A 22,500-nucleotide genomic window follows, 5' to 3' on the forward strand; every position below is an offset into this window, starting at 1 on the left:
CTTTCCTCATCAGAATCTATATAACCTTGACTCACATACGGAAGAAGTGAAGACAGTGTTATCATTCATCGCCCTCAGAAAGTTGATTTCCTTCCTGAACGCCAAACAAGAACAAAAAAGAGAAGAAAATGCTCCTGTCCTCTCGTACCAATTCCCTGGTGAGACAATGCACCTTTTTTTAGCGGTAGTATTTTAAATCTTATCTAGGACTATTTTTAATGACATGTAGTGAACGTTATCAAGGTTTTCAAGGATGTTTTCATGTAATATTTCAACATTTCCTTTCCTGCCTTTGTTTCTTCTGCCATCAGTAGAAAAAATATATATTCATGAATACTCGATTAATGATCTCTGTGGCCTATGGGATAGTCTGAATATAGGCAATTATTTATTTTTTTTTTTTTTATTAAGAGAGATGCAAATTTTATCATTTTCCCTCCCTCCTGCAAGAATGCTTACCAATGTTTGTAAGGTAAATTTCATTGCATTGCCGTACTGTAAATTTTATCACATGCTTTATTTAGATGATTTTATTTTTTTTAATTTTTATTTGTATGCATCTCTGATCTCAGGCTAGGTGGTTAGAAATGCAGGCACGACACAAACACCCTCATTTCAACCATCAGTGCTTAGGCAGCTTGTTCTTTGTGTTCCTTTGTGTTGTATTCCTTGAGGGAAGTATTTATTATGCATGACATGAGGCAGATCCTGTGAACACACACACACACACACACACACACACACACACACACACACACACACACACACACACACACACACACACACACACACACACACACACACACTCAACTATTTATAACAGGGAAGGTGAGTCTGGCAAGAAAGAAGCTCTGTTTATCCTTGTGAAAGATGAGATAATCTCTCTCTCTCTCTCTCTCTCTCTCTCTCTCTCTCTCTCTCTCTCTCTCTCTCTCTCTCTCTCTCTGTATTTGCGTGCACACACACACACACACACACACACACACACACACACACACACACACACACACACACACACACACAGTGAAGATGCAAACAAACCAAACAACAGAAGGAAAGAATTGAATTAGTGTAACGTTTTCCTTCTCACTTTTCTCCATACTGCATTTCCTAAAGTGCGTCGTGTATTTCAGGAGGGTGGCCATTTGGAAGTACTCGGGGACGCCGCTGCAAGCAGACGCGTGAGAAGTAAGTGCCTTAGGCGAGCGTAAATGTTGTTACTGTTGTTTATTACACTTTTTGCCAAGTTTAGAGGCGCTACGACCTTGAAGCTAAACGAGGAAGGTTACAAGAGAGAGAGAGAGAGAGAGAGAGAGAGAGAGAGGCGGCATAGAGGCGATGAGTGGTTTGAGGCGCAGTCCTTAATTCCTTTTGTGTGCTTCAGGGTCCATGGCGGCACCATCCTTCCCAGCGAACACAATGTTCATGAACACGACTTCAGATATCAAGTTCCGTGTCCCCGGCGACTTACCTCAGTACCTGCAGGCCTCCGACTCCAACACCATCTTCACCGGGCCCCACAACAGCAGTGACTCTCGAGGTGAGAGAGAGAGAGAGAGAGAGAGAGTGTGTGTGTGTGTGTGTGTTCTTCCTATTCAATAAACGTGTAAATGTTGAGTCAGTGTCAGTGATAAGTGACAGTCGTTGTTTCTCCGGTCATTCACAAGCTGTTTCTCCCGCTTGCCGCTCAGGTTGCTTCAACATGCACTTCTTCGACGTGATCGGCGTGAATGGCAACGTGGTGGTGCTGGAGTCGACCAACCAGCGCTACATCACTAAGGATTCTGATAACAGCTTGAAACTAATGGTAAGGAACTCTCTCTCTCTCTCTCTCTCTCTCTCTCTCTCTCTCTCTCTCTCTCTCTCTCTCTCTCTCTCTAAACCCTGGCTATATAACATTAATAAGTACTAATATGGAACTTACAGAATAGCTAATAAAATGTGCCAATGCCACTCTCTCTCTCTCTCTCTCTCTCTCTCTCTCTCTCTCTCTCTCTCTCTCTCTCTCTCTCTCTCTCTCTCTCTCTCTCTCTCTCTCTCTCTCTCTCTCTCTCTCTCTCTCTCTCTCACCGGTTTTCGTCGTCTCCCACAGACAGGAAGTGGTCCACAACAGACAAGCCAAAGTGACGACAGGTTCTTCAGTGTCCACATGGATGAAGGTGACAACGCCTTATACCTGAAACACCTTCACTCCGGTAAGTCCACACCTGCCTCTCCTTCTCTCTTCCAGTGCCTTTACAACAGTGTGTGGGAGAGCGTGAAGGAGGGACACACGCTTCCAACAAATCTAAGGGGGTGTATAATGCATTGTTAGTTGCCCAGCCACTCATTTTCAAGCGGGCTGTAGAACCTGGAGAATATTAAGACTGGTTATGAGACAGAATGGTTAGTTTTTTTGTTATGTTGTGCAGATGAGAAGGATTATATTCATTTAGACAGTTATTTATTTATCCCTCCTTCTTCTTTCCTCTATCTTTATCTCTCTGTTTTTTCTCGCTTTTATTATTCTTTCTCTTACTCTTTCATTTGATTTTTAAGAGTCTGCCTGTTCACTTTAACCTCTTCAGTGCCATGACGCATTTCCATATTTATTCTGCTAACTATTTAGTGAGTTTATACAGCTTCAGAAACTTAGGTGGGAGATTAAAATAGTGAAGACTGTGGGCATTATTCTTCTGGCCTCCATAGATCCTTGGTAATGTCAATGAGATCGTCTAATCGTACACAAAACTCAAGGTAAACATGCGTCCCAGTACCTGAATGGGTTGAGGAAATTAGAGAAAGGAAAATATTATTGCTATCCATCAATTCTTGTACATATATTTCACAGCATGAGCTTTTCTTTATTTCCTTATTCATATTCATTAATTTTGTTTAGTTGATTATTCATTGATTTATCTATTTATTTTCATCTTCGTTGCTCTACCACATTCCCGGTCTGGATGTTTGTAGGGCACTAATTAGCGGCTGGGGAGTGTGGTGTCTAAGGAGTAGGAAAACTTTACCTCGCGACCTTAGGTGTCTCTGCGGGTGAGTCAGTGTAGGTATGTGTTAAGGAGGTTAGGTAGGTGGGTCTCTCTCTCTCTCTCTCTCTCTCTCTCTCTCTCTGAAAGTTATGTCAAGTCAATGACCCCATAAACCGGTTCAGTTCGAAGAGAGAGAGAAACACACACACACACACACACACACACACACACACACACACACACACACACACACACACACACACACACACACACACACACAAGGAGAGAAGGAAGACGAAAGGAATATTTAATTGTCTTTACCAGCAGCAAGACTTCCTGTTTACTGTATAAGGATATTTGTTACTATCATTTTCTCAGTCCCTTTGTGGCGGCAGTATATGAGGGAGGGGGGGCGGGTTGAGGGTGTTGGGGATACATAAGCTGTAGGGCCATATTATGAAGATAGTAAAGAGGAAACAGAATACAATCTTCTTTTAACCTCCTTCTTTAGTGGTAATGAGTCATTTGTTTTATCATGTTGTCCTATTTTCTCACTGTGACGTATTTCCCACCAAAGGCAAGTTCCTGTCGGCCTCCTCCTCGGGCGCGAGTCTGGTCACTTCCAGAGTAGATGCAACGTCATTCATACAGTTCCGGTGCAACAACTGAGACGCTGTCGGGGATCACACGACTCGTCAGTGTGTGTTTAGGCGCCAAAGCGATGCCGTGAGTGCGCCTCAAGCCAGGCATTGTCGCCTTACTTTGAACCACAAGGCCGCTACCAAAACACTCAGTTAATCGTACAAGACACCACCTGACCATCATTTACTGCTAAAATAGATAGATGCTTTATTTAACAAAAATTACATTTACACAATTCAGTATATATGAATCCATATACTAGTGCATGCAAATCATTAAACAAATATTCCTTTGGTATTCAAAGTTCTCACAAGATTTATAACGTTGAAAGTAACGCTGACAAGTTAAGGTGCTCCATGTGGGACACCGGCAGCAGCTGTAGCAGTTTTTCATGCACTGCCTCAGTAACATTAAGACGCAGTGATAAGTATATCTTAATGTTATATTCTTGTGCTTTCTTAAACTTATTTATTTGATGTTGTATTTATTTATTAATATAGTTTGTAGTTTGTTTGTTGTTATTTTTAGAGGCATATCTCTTTTCGATCTGCTTGTTTGTTATAGATTTTATAAAAATGTCTTAGCGAAGTGTGATACATTTGCTACAATTTGTTTTGTTAGTGTTATGCGTTCACATTATCGTATTAAAGGATTCCTTCTCAATAACTTACACAATAGGTAAATAAATTTTCTTGATTTCAACGGTATTGTTGAAACTGTACCTATAATGGAAAAATTGAATTAGTTATCAGAAAATGTGATATAAAGTTATTTGTATAAATTAAATTATAATTTTCATAAAGCTTGTTTTATATATATTTTTTGCCACCTTATGACAAATCCCTGCAAAAAATCGGGCCCACCTCGATAAAAAGATAAATAAAAATAAAAGATAAGTGTAACATGGCGTGCCGGTTTCGAAGCTTCAGTCTAGAACTCGAGACTCCAATCGAGTCCTGTACGTGGAGTAGGTGCGTCACAGACCTGTGGCAACATCCGGCTGAGTGTGTGTGTGTGTGTGTGTGTGTTAAAAGTGGAGAAACTAGTCTCAAATAGGAAGCTAGATCAATAAGGAGATGAAAAATCGTCACCTTAACTCAGGATAGATCATTACTTTCCCTACGTAGCTCATCCAGGTATTATACTAATCTAATCATCTAATGTCATTATTCACTCGTACTCTGTTTAGTCATTGCGTGAACTAGTGCAAATCTCAGACCACAGATTTTCGACTGCTGCTCCTCCATACATACATTTCAGTCCTCTACTCTCCTTGTGCTGGTATGTCATTGTCAGGCGGGCGCTGTCTCCAAAGTTGGAAATCCTCCCTCACGTGTCTGTTCAAGGTCAGTCGCACCGTGTAGATATTGTTCAGGTGGTGAGGCGGTGTTGAGAGAGAGAGAGAGAGAGAGAGAGAGAGAGAGAGAGACTGTAACTGTACAAACATCGGCTTAAAACTTCGTGGGAAACGTTATTGAGTGAGATTGTAGAGATCTGTCATGTGTCGTAAACCACGTGTACTGTACATCACTGGAGCAGCAAGGCCTGGGTAGGGGAGCCGCTGAGGGGTCATTGATACCGCCAGCTGGGGATCAGATAAAGAGTGCATCATTCTACTTTTTATCCTCAATACAAACGGGAACACAAGCAGGAGGTGTGGCCGGTGGGCTTAAGTCATCGCTTGGGTGGCAACAGTAAGCGGTGGAGCTACCAGACAACGTTGGCAATGGTGAGGCAGAGATGCCGCGCAGCTTTTATCATTTGTTCCCAGATTACTTCGTGATTTGCGGTAAACATAGTGGTCGCAATGTATCACGAACAGTCCCTTAAGAAGCTGCTGGTACACTGGCCCGGGGTGGTGGGTGGCAGGAGGCCAGGGTGAGCCGCGGCACGGTGAAGAAAGACATGAGGGGCGCGCCTGCCAGGCAAGGTCTGAACAGCCCGACCCTTCAGCTTCGGTCGATTTGGCGAATGGGACAAGTGTTCAGGCAGGCCATCCATGGGTAGCCTGCCTGACGTGGCTCTCTCCACGAGTACCGCCGTCCGCCAGTCTGGGCGTCACCATTCACCTAGAAGCACCAGGAGTACCTACCAGCCTCACCAACCACACCATGACTCAGGAATTTAGCTACTTTGCCCCCGGCCCGGCCAAAATTCCCGAGGAGGTAAGTTTGGAGAGAGAGTTGGTGATTGGTATGAGGGACGTGGTGACCATGGGGCGTGAGGTGGAAGTTAACAAGGCATTCAGCTCAAACCTGAGCAGTAGGAGGATTCTACAAGTAGTAATAGAAGCAGCAGCAGCAGCAGTAGTAGTAGTGGTTGTTGTTGTTGTTGTTGTTGTTGTTGTGTTTTCATTATTATCATTATCATTATCATTATTATTATTATCATTATTAATTTTTTTTATTGATAGTATTATTAGTAATAATGATAGTACACACACACACACACACACACACACACACACACACACACATTTTACACACTTGATAAATTAATTACTGTTATGTTATTGCGCATTTCTTTGCAAGAGAGAGAGAGAGAGAGAGAGAGAGAGAGAGAGAGAGAGAGAGTGTTTGTGTGTGTGTGTGTGTGTGTGTGTGTCTCCTAAAGCGGTGCGATTCGCTCCACATGTAAGAAAATCCCCGCTAAGCTGAATCATGTCTGGACACGCTTCTGCGTGACCTTGGCGTTATCACACCAGCTTTCCCGAGCCATGTGTGAAATTATCTGGAGTCACGGCTTCCTTATCACCGTACTCTTAGAGAATCTCTTTACTTATGCAATATTCTTACGTGGAATTTTCCTTCCTTGTCCTCCTGATACGACTCCCACTAAAATATTGCTGGAGATGAGCTAAAAGCAACCCAGGCACCACTTACTGCAACCCGTGTTCAACAAATCATATCGGGAGTTTTGTTTGGCGTGTTGGGCAATGTAAAATCCCGTGTCCTGATTCAGTCTCTTGTGTGGGTATTTCCAACATGTGGTCTGGGAAGAATTGCAGCGTAGTGGTAGGACTTATTGTAATATAACTGTGACTTCCATCAAACATTCTCTCTCTCTCTCTCTCTCTCTCTCTCTCTCTCTCTCTCTCTCTCTCTCTCTCTCTCTCTCTCTCTCTCTCTCTCTCTCTCTCTCTGCTAAGCGTGACAATACCCTTCCTTGCCCATCCAGGCAGGACAACACTCAAGTACTGGTGTCAGACAAGTGAAATCTAATTGGGAGAACAAATCTACCGAAACAATTTTTTTATCACCTTTAGAATATCGCACACGCAGTAATAGTCAAGTCAAGACTGAACTTTTTAATAAAGAAACGTTCATAAGATCGTCACTTTTTCTCCACAGGTACTCCGTGGGCTGCAGGAGGAGCTGCTGTGCCACAAAGACACCCACGTGAGCGTCCTTGAAGTGTCCCATCGCTCCAAAGACTTCGGGGACATCATCCAGGCCGCGGAGAAGACTGTTAGGGAGCTTCTGTGAGTACCCGCCCCAATTTTACAATTTTATGGAGTTACCCGCCACCATTCACAGTTTTATGGGGAGTACCCGCCACTATTCAGTTTTATGAGAAGTATCCGCCACCATTCATAGTTTTATGGGGAGTACCCGCCACCATTCAGTTTTATGGGGAGTACCCGCCACCATTCACAGTTTTATGGGGAGTACCCGCCACCATTCACAGTTTTATGGGGAGTACCCGCCACCATTCACAGTTTTATGGGGAGTACCCGCCTCCATGCACAGTCTTATAATGAGTACTCGTCTCCATCTCAAGTACTCGAAGGCGCCAGATAAGATTGTAACTTCCACTGGGCAGATCCTGTACTAATTAAGAACGTCCTACACTTGCCTACCTCTCTTTTACCTTTTTTCATCTCTGTCTATATAATATTCGAATCTCCTGAAGCTACATAGCGTGTTGGCGCTGACCACAGGGTTAGCAAGGCGTATGATCTTTTTAATTAGTATGAAAGTATTGCTCTTGTAATTGTACGCACACTGGCATGTTGATGTGGGAAAAAACGTTATGAAACATTCTCAAGGCTGCGTAAACAAACATGACACTTAAACTTTATATTTGTCACATGCTCCTACACATGAGTCACAATCTTGTTCGTACTAGTCTTTCCAAAAGTTTCCTTCTGTTTTGTTTTTTTAGTCTGTTTTATTTTTCGTGTGTGTGTGTGTGTGTGTGTGTGTGTGTGTGTGTGTGTGTGTGTGTGTGTGTGTGTGTGTGTGTCGATAATGTATATAATTTGGAAGATAAATATGTAAAGTGAATTATAACAAAAAAACATATTGGGCCTCTTTAACACATCCTAACTCACAATGGCGCGACAACACAGCGAGACGAGCGTGTTATTAAATGAATGAAGAATGTAATTGCCTGGCTTCTTGCGGAAGAACGAAGAGAATCACCGGAAACACCAGTGTCTCAGAATGTACCACTGTTATTTCGCAAGTCGGCTCGTACTCTTCTTACTGAGAGGGTGAGGTTAATACGAAACACCATCCTGCGCACCAGTTTCTTGTTGATGATGATGATGATGATGATGATGATGATGATGATGATGATAATGATGTCCACCAACACACTTAATTTCTCGCATGTTTCCTCTCGTTTCCACGCTACAAAGATGGAACACCCCGCCTCTTTCAGTTTAGGACGGGGATAAGCAACCAAAATCATTCAGTACTTTCTTAAATACGCAGAATAAATTGGTCTACATGGAGTTTGTGAATTTTCAAAGCGTTCAGTGCAATGCTTCCAGATCATAATATATTCACTCTCCAGATTTCTATTTTTGAGGTGAACTGTAAATCCTGCTCCTGAGAGGCATCAGTCAAACATTCAATAGGATCAGGATGGCCTTAACAGGAAAAAAGAAAGAGCATGACGCACAAACATGACCGGAAACCAAGCCGATCTCATCCGCTGGGAATTTTCTTGTCCTGGATGGCAGCTGGTAACTTTCCTGGGGAACTCCGCCAACAGGAAGTAATATTCAGATATTTAATAGAACAAGAATAACACCAGGAAAAGACAAGCATTAACAAGTATTTCTCTCACACTACTATCCTTAAACGATCTGAAACTGGGAAACGTCGACATTCTACTACCACTCCTTTTAAGATGGTAGTGTGAAGGAAATACCTGTTAGTTAATCATGACGTGTCCCTTCCTGGTGAATTCATCCTGGTGATTAGATTCCTGGATAGCCTCCAAGAGGACAGAGAAGGAAGACTTAACATGACAGAAGCTGTGAGGATGGCCTGTGGAGGTCCATGATCGATGACATCACAATCCTGAATGACACCTCGGCAAGATAATTTAAAATTGGGTGTGGTTTCAGTGACTTTGTGGTGTGAAACTTTAGGAAGCTATCACCCCAGTTTTGGTCTTGGTTGTGCTAGAAGAGTAGTGATGAAAACAATGTTTTGCAACGGAGAACGAAGACAGAAAAAATAAATAAATCGAGAAGTACTGTATGAGTAAAATCCTTTCTCCATGATAGATACATGCACGCATACACACTTGCATACATTTTTTTTCATACAATGTGGGTTTTTCAAGGGAATTTATGGGTTAAAGAAGGTATTAACTTGTAAAATAATAGTCACTTCCTATAACTGTGCAATTGAAAGTTACATCCTTTAACTGTACAGCGTAAAGGTGAGTCATGCACTTCACACACCATTTTTCTCCTCCAGGAATGTCCCCTCCAACTACCGGGTGGTGTTCATGCAGGGCGGAGGGACGGGCCAGTTCGCCGCGGTGCCCCTTAATCTCATGGCCAGGACAGGCAAGGCGGACTACATCGTGACGGGTGAGTAACAGAGAGAGGTGAGAGGCAGCGAGGACACTGGGTGGGGGACACAAGCGAGGCGGCGTTAAGGGAATTGTAATGCCATGTTAAAACTGTTGGAGATGAAGTGAGATGAAGGTGTGAGGTGTGATTAACCACTTCAGTATTGGAACGCATCTTTATTATGATTTTGGGTATGATTAAACGATTTCATATACATTAGGAAGTGTTTATGGAGGTCAGAAAATGAATGGCCAGAATCTTCACTATTTTAATCACCACATAAGTTTCTGAGACTGCATAAAAGCATTAAATAGTAGGCAGAATGAATATGAAGACATGCCATAGGAGGAGTTAATAGAAATGGTGATGGTAGATAAATATGTATATAAGTAAATTTTTCATCAATATGTTAATAGCATGGGAAAGTAAAACATTCACAGGAGGGAGGAGATTTCAAAACAAAGCACTTTAGTAACAGCAATAATCGGGAGGCTGTGGCGTGATGGATAAGGTGGTGAGCGTGGGATCGGGCAGACGTCCCTGCGTAGGTTCGAATCCCATCACATACCGCTTTGAAGCTATGTCAAAACAAAGCACTTTAGTAACAGCAATAATCGGGAGGCTGTGGCGTGATGGATAAGGTGGTGAGCGTGGGATCGGGCAGACGTCCCTGCGTAGGTTCGAATCCCATCACATACCGCTTTGAAGCTATGTCATTTGTCGAGTGGTTTAAAATGACCTACATGTCACCATGATACCCAGGTTCTAGATGGTTACATCAAAGATGCGCTTGGGTGGTGATATGGACCCTAATATGGGTACCACTCTAAACAAATTTGTTGAACCACTAATGGGCGGAAGCTGAACAGCGCTTCCCACATACTCTTCAAGTATGCCTACAGGCGCTATAGACCATAACATAAAAAAAAAAAATCATACCCACCAACGATAAGAAACATGAAGGTGGATGACGGGGAATAACCAGTAGCGAAATAACTCCCATTCTTTGATTCACTCCTGATAAGACATGTTACTTTCCTTCTCGTATCACTTTTAGAAATGACAAAACACAAGATTCTACAAACACTAGCATGGGAAAACAAGCAGATGGAGTTAATCCCTTCAGTACCATGACGCGTTTTCATATTCATTCTGCTTACTATTTGGTGGTTTTATACAACTTCAGAAACTTATGTGGAGGATCGAAATAGTGAGGACCTCTATAGAACCTTCCTAATGTCAATAAAAAGGCCTAATCATACAGAAATTTCAAGGTAAAAGTCTGTTCCAGTTTTGAAAGGGTTAATGGACTAGGGCAAGGAGGACTGAGTTCTTGCGGCTGGGAAAATGATGAAATATGATAAAAAAAAAGTAAAGACTTCCCAGGATGCGGCGAAGGTCAAGCTATCAGCTAATGACGCTGTTTTCTTAGCAGCATGATGCAATCGCCTCTCGTTTACCGGTAATAGTTAACTTTATTTGATTTATATGTTCCTCTATTTCATATTTATTTTTTGTTATTCTGCTTTTTTTTTAATTTAATGATTTGTGTCTATTCTTTAGTAATGAATCTGAGAAATGTTTAGGTATCAGATTTTTTTGTTGATTTTTCTGTTTGAGTGTGTGTGTGTGTGTGTGTGTGTGTGTGTGTGTGTGTGTGTGTGTGTGTGTGTGTGTGTGTGTGTGTGTGTGTTTGTGTTTGTGTGACATTACTCATATTCTGTACACCTTACATATTTTGTACGTTTATCAATAAAATAACTAACTGTGTGTGTGTGTGTGTGTAATTCACTGTTTGATCTGCTGCAGTCTCTGACGAGACAGCCAGACGTTACCCTACGGAACGAGCTCAGAGCTCATTATTTCCGATCTTCGGATAGGCCTGAGACCAGGCACACACCACACACCGGGACAACAAGGTCACAACTCCTCGATTTACATTCCGTACCTACTCACTGCAAGGTGAACAGGGGCTACACGTGAAAGGAGACACACCCAAATATCTCCACCCGGCCGGGGAATCGAACCCCGGTCCTCTGGCTTGTGAAGCCAGCGCTCTAACCACTGTGTGTGTGTGTGTGTGTGTGTGTGTGTGTGTGTGTGTGTGTGTGTGTGTGTGAACACAACAAGTAGAAACAAACGTAGCTCCGGATGTCAACACGTGTCCTTTATGAAAAATATGTATAAACAGATAAAAATAGTTAAGTTCGTATGTATGTTTGACTTTTTTTTCCTTTATTTGTTAAAGCAGCAGTAAAGAGGGAAAAATAGATATGCGTATAGTTCTTGTTTATCTATCAATAAAATGTGTAAAAGATACATTTTTCGAAGAATTATTGTAGTACATACGTCATAACCGGAAAAAAAAAAAAAAAATGGGGTGGTTTCCCCTTCTAAAATGAGAACACTTAGTTAAACATATTAAATCTTTCCTTAAACGTCACATCATTTTCTTTTTATTTTAATGGAATTCCTTTCTGTTGAGGAGCTTTCCGTATTGCATCATGTTGAGCAAAGCCATAGTCTCTTCATGATGTTTATTTCTTCAGCATTCCTCTCTTTTATCACCAATTCATGTATAATTCACACCTTTCAATATCGTCATTATGTCTGTAATAGTTAGCTTGTCTGTTCTTCCTCACCTTCATCTTCATGGTTTTATTCACCTTTCCTCTTCCTCATTCCCACTCCCTTTTTCCTTCCTACACAGCATTACGCCCCAGCTTGAACTGTGCTACATACTATGCTAACAGAGATTCAAACCCTCAGTAACAAAAAGTTGAAAAAAATGTAGATTATACCATTGTTATATTCCTTTATCTATCATGGTTACTTTGTTATGAAGGATAAAGATAAGGTAGCTTGATGCATTATAACCATCGAAAGGTGATTCAGATTTTACTACATTTTTCAAGCCATAGATGCAACAGTTACCATAATTCCCGTGACCATATTGCCTGAGTCGACATCCGTTGTCAACTATTCTTATCTACACAGGGCGGCAAGACTTCCCTTTAATGTTGTCTCCTATAGTGTTTAGTGTGGTGAAACTGCCCAGCAAGGATCCATTCCCATTTAATTCCCTTCAGTGCTATGACGCGCATCCATATTCATTCTGCTAACTATTTGATGATTTTATACAGCTTCAGAAACTCATATGGGTGATTAAAGTAGTGAAGACTCTGGCCGTAGACACTCCTTATAATGTAAATGAAATAATCTAATGGTACACAAATCTGAAAGTATAAATGTGTCCCAATATTGAAGGACTTAAGATCTCACGTCCTTTTCATGCAGGATCATGGTCAGCCAAGGCAGCCAAGGAAGCGGCAAAGTACGGCCAGGTGAGCGAGGTGGTGCCCCGTAGCGAGCGGTACACAGGAGTGCCACCAGCCTCCACCTGGACCCTCGACCCCCAGGCCTCCTATGTCTACTACTGCGCCAACGAGACTGTCGAAGGTATGCCACTGTTACCTCCTCCTACGAGGTACCTCCTCTTCTATTAATACTTTTACACTAACTACTACTACTACTACTACTACTACTACTACTACTACTACTACTACTACTACTACTACCACTACTGCACTGCCACTGCTACCACTGCTGCCACTGCCACCACCACCACCACTGCCACCACTGCCACCACTGCTACCACTGCTACCACCACCACCACACCACCACCACCACCACCACCACCACCACCACCACCACCACCACCACTCACCACCACCACCACCACCACCACCACCACCACCACCACCACCACCACCACCACCACCACTACACCACCTGCCACCACCACCACCACCACCACCACCACCACCACCACCACCACTACCACCACTACTACTACTACTACTACTACTACTACTACTACTACTACTACTACTACTACTACTACTACTACTACTACTACTACTACTACTACTACTACTATACCCATCTTCCTTCTTGTTTTTTTTTTTAAGTTATCTTCATTTTGCTTTCTAGTATTTCCTTTCTTCGTCCTTTCCATCCATCCATTCATCCTTCCTTCCTTCCTTCCTTCCTTCCTTCCTTCCTTCCTTCCTTCCTTCCTTCCTTCCTTCCTTCCTCTCTCCCTCTTTACTTACTTTCCGTCTTTCCATCCTTCACTCTTTTCTTCCTTCCGTCCTTCGTTCATTCCCTTCATCCTTCCTTCCTTCTCTCCCTTTTAACTTCCTTTATTCCTTACGTTCTTTTCTTCCTTCCTTCCCTCTCTACTTCCTTTCCATTTTTCAATCCTTCACTATTTTCCTCCTTCCATCCTTCCTTCCTTCCTTCCTTCCTTCATTCATTCATTCATTCATTCCTTCCTTCACTCTCCGGCGAACACCTTTTTTGGTCATTCCATCCCAACGTTATGGAAGAATGTTCTGTGTTTTCATAATGTGTCAAGTGTGGGCGTGATGCAACTTCTTTAAACCCCCTTACATAAGCGCCATATGTACTACGTAGGGTATGTATTGCACCACCGGATATGAGTCTTCCACGAGCGTGTCATAATGACTGTCATCCTGTAAGAGTGATAGAAACTCATGGGAATCACTGACATACCAATACCTCTTTAATTCAGACAATTGTATGTTTCCCTCCCACCTCATCTTCAGTAATTATAATAACCAGTGTCCCAATTCAGAAACGCTTTACTTTCTCACCATGACTATTTTCCAAAGCCACAGAGATGATTAGCGAGGTTTTCAGGAGTGTTTATCCAGTTAGTGGTGCAAAAATATAGTTAATCTGTCTGTAGATTCGTAAAAAGCATCCTTAAGAACTCGTGTCAATTTAAAAAGGGCGTTCTGAAATAGTGGAGGTGAAGCAAAGAATGGTTTGAGAATACCAGCCCAGGGTTCTAAACTTCTTCACTGACCTGATCCATTGGTTTACTAACACGTAGTAATTCTTATCGAGTGTGTTTCAAAGATAATTATTCATGTTGTTTTGTTAATAGTTTACGTTTTGTTTGCTTCTTTCCTTCCTCTGACAGATGAAAATTTATTTATCTCTCTATTCCTTTTGAATATAGTAATACCACATAGTCTGTGCTGCATAAATATATACTATTATTTTTTTCATATGTTTTTATTTTTATTTCTTATCTATATAGAACGTAGCATAACCTAAGTACTGTATTACGTAAGCCACTTGACTCTTTCTCTCTAAATTGCTGTCGTTTTATTATTATTATCTTTAATTTTGTATTTATTGTTATCTTTTTCCCATATAGAACGTAGTCCCATATAGAACGTAGTATAACCTAAGTACACTATTGCGTAATCCACCTGACTCATTCTATCTAACGAAGGACACAAATACGTTACGAGCAGAAATAGAAAATTTTCGTGAAATAGCTGAAGAGAAATAACTCAGCGATATGAACGGTAACGCTTCTCTCTTTGTCCTGCAGGAGTGGAGTTCCAGAGCGTTCCCGAAGTGCCTGAGGGAGTGCCTCTGGTGTGTGACATGTCCTCCAACTTCTTCACGCGACCTGTTGACGTGTCCAAGGTCAGGCAGTTATGTTGGCACCACTGGCTAGCTTTAATTAAGTTTACTAATTCTAAACATGCAAACATTATGCACTTTTCTATTTATAGTTCACTTTCTTCTACGCGTTTGTTTTTCTTCCTAGTTTTCCCTGTAGTAACAGAGTTATAGCTGTTTTTTTTTTTTATTGTAAAAGAGAGAGAGAGAGAGAGAGAGAGAGAGAGAGAGAGAGAGAGAGAGAGAGAGAGAGAGATGGCCCTCTGAGGTACCAGTTTACACAATAGAATGATCTTCTTGAATGCGTTTATTTGTGTGTTTTCAGTTCTTATATTCAGAGCATCTGTATATTTCATCTCATTGTCCATTCGTGCACCATTTCATGAAATCATTGTTCTCTATTCACTTATTTCAGTTCGGTGTGATTTACGGCGGGGCGCAGAAGAACATCGGATGTGCAGGAGTGACGCTGGTGATCATCAGGGAAGACCTTCTGGGCAGCCCACTTCCCATCTGTCCCATCGTCTTCGATTACGCTGTCATGGACAAAAACAAATCACTTTACAACACGCCACCAACTTTTGCGTAAGTTTATCTGGAAAAATACGTTTTCTCTTAAATATTAATTTGGTAATGATTTTATGGGTAGCTTTGTTAAAATGAGGGACTAGACACCGTCAGGTATTCTTAGCAATTGATATGATTTATTACATAGTTTCCTAAACTTCAGTGTTTCATGTGACATAATTACCTTTTTCATTAATTAGTCAAAATAAATTATAATGATAATGTCAGTATACACTACTCACTCAGTACGTACTGTGCAATATTTAAAGTAAAAAATATGTTAAAAGAAACGTCTAAGAAACATTGAAAAAAAAAAAACTTGCCTTGTGTTTGATTAGTTTACAAGGATTATTTGTTTGGGCAGCATCCACGTGATGGGGGAGGTGCTGGGGTGGGTGAGGAAGGAGGGCGGCGTGCAGGAGATGGAGAGGAGGTGCCTGGAGAAGAGCAGCATGATCTATTCCATCGTGGACTCCTCCGGCGGCTTCTACAGCACCGTTGTGGAGCCAGGGAGCAGGTGAAGATTTCGGCGTTCAGCCCTTCTTGTTCATTATTTGGTTCATATCTATTTCTTGGCAAGCAGTGTTCAGTGATAGATCATTCTCTCTCTCTCTCTCTCTCTCTCTCTCTGAATGGTAGTCAAACTTTTAATTTCCTCTTTGCTAATCTGCGGGTGTTTACTACTGCAGGTCTCGCGTCAACGTAGTGTTTAGGGTGGGAGGCAAGGGAGGCGACGAGCAGGTAGAAAAGACCTTCCTGGATGAGGCTGGAAAACTAGGGCTGCTCTCCCTCAAAGGACACAGGTGGGTGCAGGAGGAACAAATAAAGGCATCAAAGTATATTGTGCTTTGAATATGGCAAGATGTCTTAATCGACAATAAGTTTACAATTGATGTGTGTGTGTGTGTGTGTGTGTGTGTGTGTGTGTGTGTGTGTGTGTGTGTGTGTGTGTTTGTGTGTGTGTTACAGTGCGGTTTAAATCAACGGTAAGCTTCAGTGATATGTAAAGAATAATGTATTGTAACCCTGACATCACCCTCAGGTCCGTGGGCGGCGTGCGGGCGTCTCTGTACAACGCCCTCAGTGTGAAGGACGCCAGGAGACTCGCAGACTTCATGGTGAGCTTCAAGGAGCAGCACGGAGCCTAGAGGGAGGGAAGGACTGGAAGGGAAGGCGTCACTCTGGAAAGGAAGGTGTCACTCTGGAAGGCTTGGAAGAGAAGGGATCATTTTGCTACTGTTCCCTCTCATGGTTGTGTGTCGCTATTTCTTGTCTTTTTTTTTTTTCATTATTATTGAGCGTATCGCTGGTGTTTGGAAGGAAGGTATGTGTATATATTTAGCTTTCATTGTTACTCTTACTTATTCCATGGCTCTCTTTTTCTCTCTCTCTTTACTATTAATTAAATTGTCCGTGCCATATTGCTATATCGTATATCATTGGCTTTCGTGTGTGTGTGTGTGTGTGTGTGTGTGTGTGTGTGTGTGTGTGTGTGTGTGTGTGTGTGTGTTTCACTGTTTGATCTGCTGCAGTCTCTGACGAGACAGCCAGACGTTACCCTACGGAGCGAGCTCCTCGATTTACATCCCGTATCTACTCACTGCTAGGTGTAGGTGAACAGGGGCTACACGTGAAAGGAGACACACCAAAATATCTCCACCGGGGGAATCGAACCCCAGTCCTCTGGCTTGTGAAGCCAGCGCTCTAACCACTGAGTGTGTGTGTGTGTGTGTGTGTGTGTAATTCACCTCGGTCGTCTGCTGGTCACCCAGCTAGTCTTCCCCATTACGGAGTGAGCTCAGAGCTCATAGACCGATCTTCGGGTAGGACTGAGACCACAACACACTCTACACATCGGGAAAGCGAGGCCACAACTCCTCGAGTTACATCCCGTACCTATTTACTGCTAGGTGAACAGGGGCCACACATTAAGAGGCTTGCCCATTTGCCTCGCCGCTTACCGGGACTCGAACCTGGCCCTCTCGATTGTGAGTCGAGCGTGCTAACCACTACACAGTGTGTGTGTGTGTGTGTGTTGACCTCCTCCTAAATAATAGTAATACGTAGCCGTAATAATGATAATCATAATAATGATAGAGATGAGGATGAAGCGTTTGTCGAGGCAGCGCGTGATGATGACCACAGAGAAGTAGGAATACAAAAGAATGTTTACAAAAAGTCATTTTAATAGTTTATACAAGTAGTAGCGTAGATACAAAGGTGCCGTCTACATGTTACGTGCCTGCACACACAAGTGTGTGACAAGATCCATGTCATGAGCACTGGCAGCGCCCGTCTGAATGGCGACCAAATCGATGTAGTTGTGTCAGAACAAGGCTGGAGAGTGTAATGAAGAAATATCAAGTATTACAAAAGTCAAACTAAAAAGTGTGCTGCGGAGCATGATGAGTTGCCAAAGAAATGCCTGGTGAAACCATGAATACTTTGTCAAGAGCATTGCGTTATGAATGACAGGTTGAGGTAAATCGCTACATTACAGCACGACACTTGGAGGAACAACAACTCATGTGCCCACAGGAACAATCCGGTAGAGGCTGCGTAACGACCTAGAGTTCCGTTTGTTCTGACCACAGGCTCACCTTATGAGCGTCATCCTCCGCAAAGAAAGTTTGAGGATTAGTTTTCATGTGTATTCATTCCGCTTTCAATAATTTCATTTTTTGGAAAGACCACTGCTGAGAATACAGAATTATTGCGATAACCTCATCGTGGTGTGCGCGCCTCTCCCTGGACACCCGTCTAGTCCCCTTTGAGGCAGCGGGCGCTGTGGGGCACACGCTGCAGTTTAGCGGTGTTCACTTGGTGCAGGCGAAGTTTAGCTCGGCAGCGGTTCACCATCTTGACTTGCGGGCGTGGGGAGCTTGCCACTGCCCACGCCCACTCTGCTTTTAGCCCGTGAAATTCCGCGCACGAGTACAGGCAGGCAACGCTAGAGTAGTCAGTGTACACCACCCATATGTCCAGGGGCGGCACTGTGGCGGATGGGTGGTGGGGAGGAGAAAGAAAGACTTGTCAGAAGTTATGGTCCACATTCACATTGTTAATTAACCTGCAACCTGAACGTTTTATTTTGTGAAAAAATTGCAACATTTCCGTAGTCTAGATCTGCACCAAACACTAGCAGTGAAAGGGTTGGTACTCACTGCCGTCCATGTCTAGCTGAAGGGCGCCGGATGGGGAGTGGGGCAGCTTGGCCAGCACCCCTGTCCTGGCCACCTCCCCGCCTCCAGCACTGCGCCCTTCCGTCACCACCTTCAGATACCCATCTGCGGAATGTGTGATGACAAGTAAAGGTAAGGATTTTTAAAGCATGTTGAACGAAGCTACGGACTTTTTTCTTTTTCTTTTTGTGAAGCAGCATTTGTTAACTTTATTGTTATTGTACAACAGCTTGACATTACCATCGCCTTGACCACTCCTGTTTTGAGGAGGAGTTAGGAGGAGGTTATGGTGGTTAGTTTAATTCCGCTGGAAGGTAAAGAACTCTACAGTTACCTACCTATAACAATAACATACCGCCAAAATGAGGCGAGAGTGATGTAAATTTACTAATGGTTTTATGCGTTTTGACGAGTTACAAGGTGGAAAACGTAAAGAGCATTGTGATCACCTGTGTAAGTGTAGGTGGAGCGAGTACATTTGGCAATACTGTTGTCCTCGGTGGGTATTTGCAGGATCTGGTACCACCGCCCCTCCAGCTGCGCCAGGATGTGGTGGGAGGGTGCAGGAACAACGCATATTAAATGTACAGACCTTTCATATTCATTACTCACAGTCAAATGGATCTACTTACTTTAATTGTACTCCAGCCTAATGTGGCACTTCCTGTTGCCTTACATTAATTGGTAACTTAAGTTATGGAAACATTAAGGAGCTAATGTGGCTGTAGTTGCATAATATTCAGACTGTATCAAAGAAATTTAGATATTAAATGTTTATTACGGCTATTTGGATACTCGGCAAACTTAAGAGACAGTATACCACCATACCTTGCCCAGGTCCAAGTTACGGACTGATGTGACGTTAGGACACGACCCGACCTCCAACACCGTCGACGCCGCCACCAGCTCCCCACCACCTAAACTCAGCGTCACGATCATCAACACCACCGCTTCCATCTTCCGCAACACCTGTGTACATAAAAACACCTTTACCACCATGTATTTCATGCAAAGAAGCAAAAAGAAAGTTTCTTATCCTAGTCATCAATCTCTGGCAAGTCAAGAATGATGGAGAGCCAATCACAGCCGAGAGCTTACGTCATCCTGGGCTTGTGAGTCAGTCAGCTGCAAACTCCAGATGTGATCGGCGCGGCGCGAGTGTGTTTGTGTGTAGTGTGATTAAGTGAGTCCCACAGTGACTTATTGTGCACAGAGAGCGTGTCTGAAGACTGGAGGTGAGCTTGAGGCGGCATGATGTTGTAGCAGTGTGAAGGTGAGCATGGTGACAATGTGAGTACCGCCAGTCCGCCACCATCCCACATTTCATCTCCACGTTCACGCTCTCTTTTCGCTTCCTGAGGCTCCATTGTCTCCGTTGTTCCATTTTTGTCATCAATCACTGGAAGTTTGGCTTATGTACAATGTCTTCCCTCACTACTATACATTTCAGCGGAGGATAAACGGTGTTTTTTGCAGATATCTCCTAAACGAATTGTTGGATGAGTATGATATTTCAACACACTACCTTGAACATCCGTTCGTAATTTATGGTTAACATACCACAGTGCTATATGTGTTATGTGAGGAGTTTACTGAGTGATATTACGCCTAATCCAGTCATCATATCAAAGGTGTTATACAGAATCGGACGAGTGTGGGGTACTCGTCTAAACCCCTCCACCACCACCACCACCCTGAAGAACCCCCAGACCACTCCTTCTCTACCCCAGTATCGCATGACCCTCTTCCCGCTTCCTCTTCACCCCTATTCACACCATCAGCCTTCCACCTTTGATTTTTTTTCCCCTATTGTAATTACATACGTATAGGTATAATAGTTACATACGTCAGTATGTACATACATATCATACATTAATGATATTATTTAATACAATTGCTGGTATATGTGGACATGAAAACCAGAGTGGGTCAAACGACCGTGAAAGCAATAGCTAATTCCGCTGTTAATGGCCGTATAGCTGGATAATAAGCAACGTATCTAACAACAAAATAATATTATATATAAACTGGACCACTTTTTATGATCAATAGGTAGACAGTACGCAATAAGAGTATCAACTTTTCCTAACAGTAGAAGGTCCAGGTCACAGGTAATTCCAGCACATCATGTTCACATGGTTGACCATAACGACTGCAAACATGGCTCTTCTATATACTACACGTAAACGTGCTGTTGTACAGTAATTATCAACGTGAACCACTTCTTGCCTTCATGAAATTGTACCATACTCGTTAATAATCCTATCTATACATACACACTTACAGAACATTATAATGTATAAATACAGTGGTGGGAGAAGTAGGGAGGGATACAGGAGTGAGGGAGGCGAGGAGCTAGGGAGAGGAGAGGAGGGATAAAGAGGGCGAGGACTTCCGAGACGGGGGAGACGTAGTAGTGGTTAGGAATGGTTTGGGTGGGTGTGTGGGGGGGGGCCACACTTTCATTCGAATGCGTCATGACTCGTCGGCTTTGTTTTATTTTTCACGAGTAAACTCCTCACATAACACATATAGCACTGTGGTATGTTAACCATAAATTACGAACGGATGTTTTAGGTAGTGTGTTGAAATATCATACTCATCCAACGATTCGTTTAGGAGATATCTGCAAAACACACCGTTTGTCCACCGCTGAAATGTATAGTAATGTATACTGTATAGTCAAGGTCGCAGCTCTGGAACTTGTGTTAGGAGTAATATTTGAATGAATCTCTTCCGGCCGCCAATGAAGCAGTGAACGGATCCTCGCCACTGTCTCCCGCGCTGCTCAGAGTACTCAAGTTCTCCCTCCAGCATCACCACCACCCTTCCTCCTCGTGTTGTTCCCTACTAACCCTTGATTATTGGTCTCAAATTTAATGATTGTAAAAGCTATGATGGCGCGGGAAAAACTAAGCACCCTCGGGGTTTTATAATATTTAGTCGTTTCCGCTTTTTTCCACTTGAAAAAATCCATACAGGTCTTCCAAGTTTGTTCGGAAAAAAAATGAGAGGATTTATATGGCAAGGTGATGCCGTGATTTATTTACCAATCATATCTTTTTTGCGTATTTTCTTTTTCTATAATGATACCAAAAAATATGTGCAGTCGCGACGATATTCGACTTAACCCCTTCAATACTGAGACGCATTTTTTCCTTGATTTCTGGGTATGATTAGACGATTTTATTTGCATCAAGAAAAGTGGCTATGGCGGTCAAAAGATTTATTATTCTCATCCCACCATATGTTTCTGAAACTGTATGGAACCGCCAAATAGTAACCAGAATGAGTATGAAAGCGTGGCATGGTACTGAAGAGATTAAAGCTACTGACCTAGTGGGAGTGGGACTGCTGGAACATATTAACACGAATTGGTGCGAGCCTCAGAGGAAAATCGTGGTACATGTTGCTGGTTATAAAGTCATGACCTCTAAAGACACTCGTGACCTCTAAAGACATTCGTGACCTCTAAAGACACTCGTGACCTCAAAAGACATTCATGACCTCTAAAGACATTCATGACCTGTAAAGACACACGTGACCTCTCAAGACACTCGTGATCTCTAAAAACACTCGTGATCTCTAAAGACACTCATTCGTGCTTACCTACTCTTACATAATGTTCCTTTACTCACCATGACGCCCCCGTCCCCCACACACGGCTGACACTTGACACCTTCATAAAACCAGTCTGTGATTCACTAGGAGAAAAAAAAAAGTCATTGCCACGAGGTGTAAATGAACTTGCCAAATGTAAACACGAACACGGGGAACAAGACAAGTAATTATCCATTGATGCCGAATAAGAATCATTATAAAA

The 22,500-nt window shown here is 42.8% G+C and overlaps 3 protein-coding genes across 6 annotated transcripts in view; 2 read left to right on the top strand and 1 right to left on the bottom strand.

Annotated features, from left to right (window-relative positions):
• The window catches only part of LOC123500053, a 10,796-nt gene extending 6,386 nt beyond the window's left edge, over positions 1-4,410 (top strand). For all 3 annotated transcript variants that reach the window (XM_045248676.1, XM_045248674.1, XM_045248677.1), the window contains exons 2-7: positions 14-158; positions 1,134-1,188; positions 1,385-1,540; positions 1,692-1,807; positions 2,093-2,195; positions 3,544-4,410. In XM_045248676.1, the coding sequence (XP_045104611.1) occupies positions 129-158; positions 1,134-1,188; positions 1,385-1,540; positions 1,692-1,807; positions 2,093-2,195; positions 3,544-3,635 (552 nt within the window). In that variant the 5' untranslated portion in view covers positions 14-128 and the 3' untranslated portion in view covers positions 3,636-4,410. The remainder of the gene's footprint in view (positions 1-13; positions 159-1,133; positions 1,189-1,384; positions 1,541-1,691; positions 1,808-2,092; positions 2,196-3,543) is intronic.
• Positions 4,411-4,876: 466 nt separating this feature from the next.
• Positions 4,877-16,922, top strand: LOC123500054 (probable phosphoserine aminotransferase). Of its 2 annotated transcripts, none has more exons than XM_045248678.1 (9): positions 4,877-4,954; positions 6,959-7,089; positions 9,326-9,441; positions 12,721-12,882; positions 14,855-14,952; positions 15,344-15,513; positions 15,860-16,012; positions 16,185-16,298; positions 16,538-16,922. In XM_045248678.1, exons 1-9 carry the CDS (start codon positions 4,892-4,894, stop codon positions 16,641-16,643), a joined length of 1,113 nt encoding a protein of 370 aa, XP_045104613.1. In that variant the 5' UTR covers positions 4,877-4,891; the 3' UTR covers positions 16,644-16,922. The 2 variants fall into 2 exon arrangements, with proteins under 2 accessions (XP_045104613.1, XP_045104614.1); XM_045248679.1 differs by lacking the exon at positions 4,877-4,954 and adding an exon at positions 5,437-5,773.
• Positions 16,923-17,661: 739 nt separating this feature from the next.
• Positions 17,662-22,500, bottom strand: part of LOC123500055 (crustacyanin-A2 subunit-like) — an 11,136-nt gene continuing 6,297 nt past the window's right edge. Inside the window, exons 2-5 of the mRNA XM_045248680.1 lie at positions 19,506-19,646; positions 19,127-19,214; positions 18,660-18,782; positions 17,662-18,488 (exon numbers count right to left, since the gene is read on the bottom strand). Coding sequence (XP_045104615.1) covers positions 18,256-18,488; positions 18,660-18,782; positions 19,127-19,214; positions 19,506-19,646 — 585 coding nt within the window. The 3' untranslated portion in view covers positions 17,662-18,255. The remainder of the gene's footprint in view (positions 18,489-18,659; positions 18,783-19,126; positions 19,215-19,505; positions 19,647-22,500) is intronic.

This window comes from Portunus trituberculatus, chromosome 50 (genome assembly GCF_017591435.1).
Source record: "Portunus trituberculatus isolate SZX2019 chromosome 50, ASM1759143v1, whole genome shotgun sequence".
NCBI lineage: Eukaryota > Metazoa > Arthropoda > Malacostraca > Decapoda > Portunidae > Portunus > Portunus trituberculatus.

What these genes read in the sequence shown, in the direction of transcription:
- LOC123500054 (XM_045248678.1), top strand. Translation starts at nt 4,892, where the DNA reads ATGTCATTGTCAGGCGGGCGCTGTCTCCAAAGTTGGAAATCCTCCCTC. An exon ending in GTTGTGGAGCCAGGGAGCAG is followed by an intron (nt 16,013 to 16,184) that starts GTGAAGATTTCG and finishes TTACTACTGCAG; the next exon opens with GTCTCGCGTCAACGTAGTGT. An exon ending in CTCTCCCTCAAAGGACACAG is followed by an intron (nt 16,299 to 16,537) that starts GTGGGTGCAGGA and finishes CATCACCCTCAG; the next exon opens with GTCCGTGGGCGGCGTGCGGG.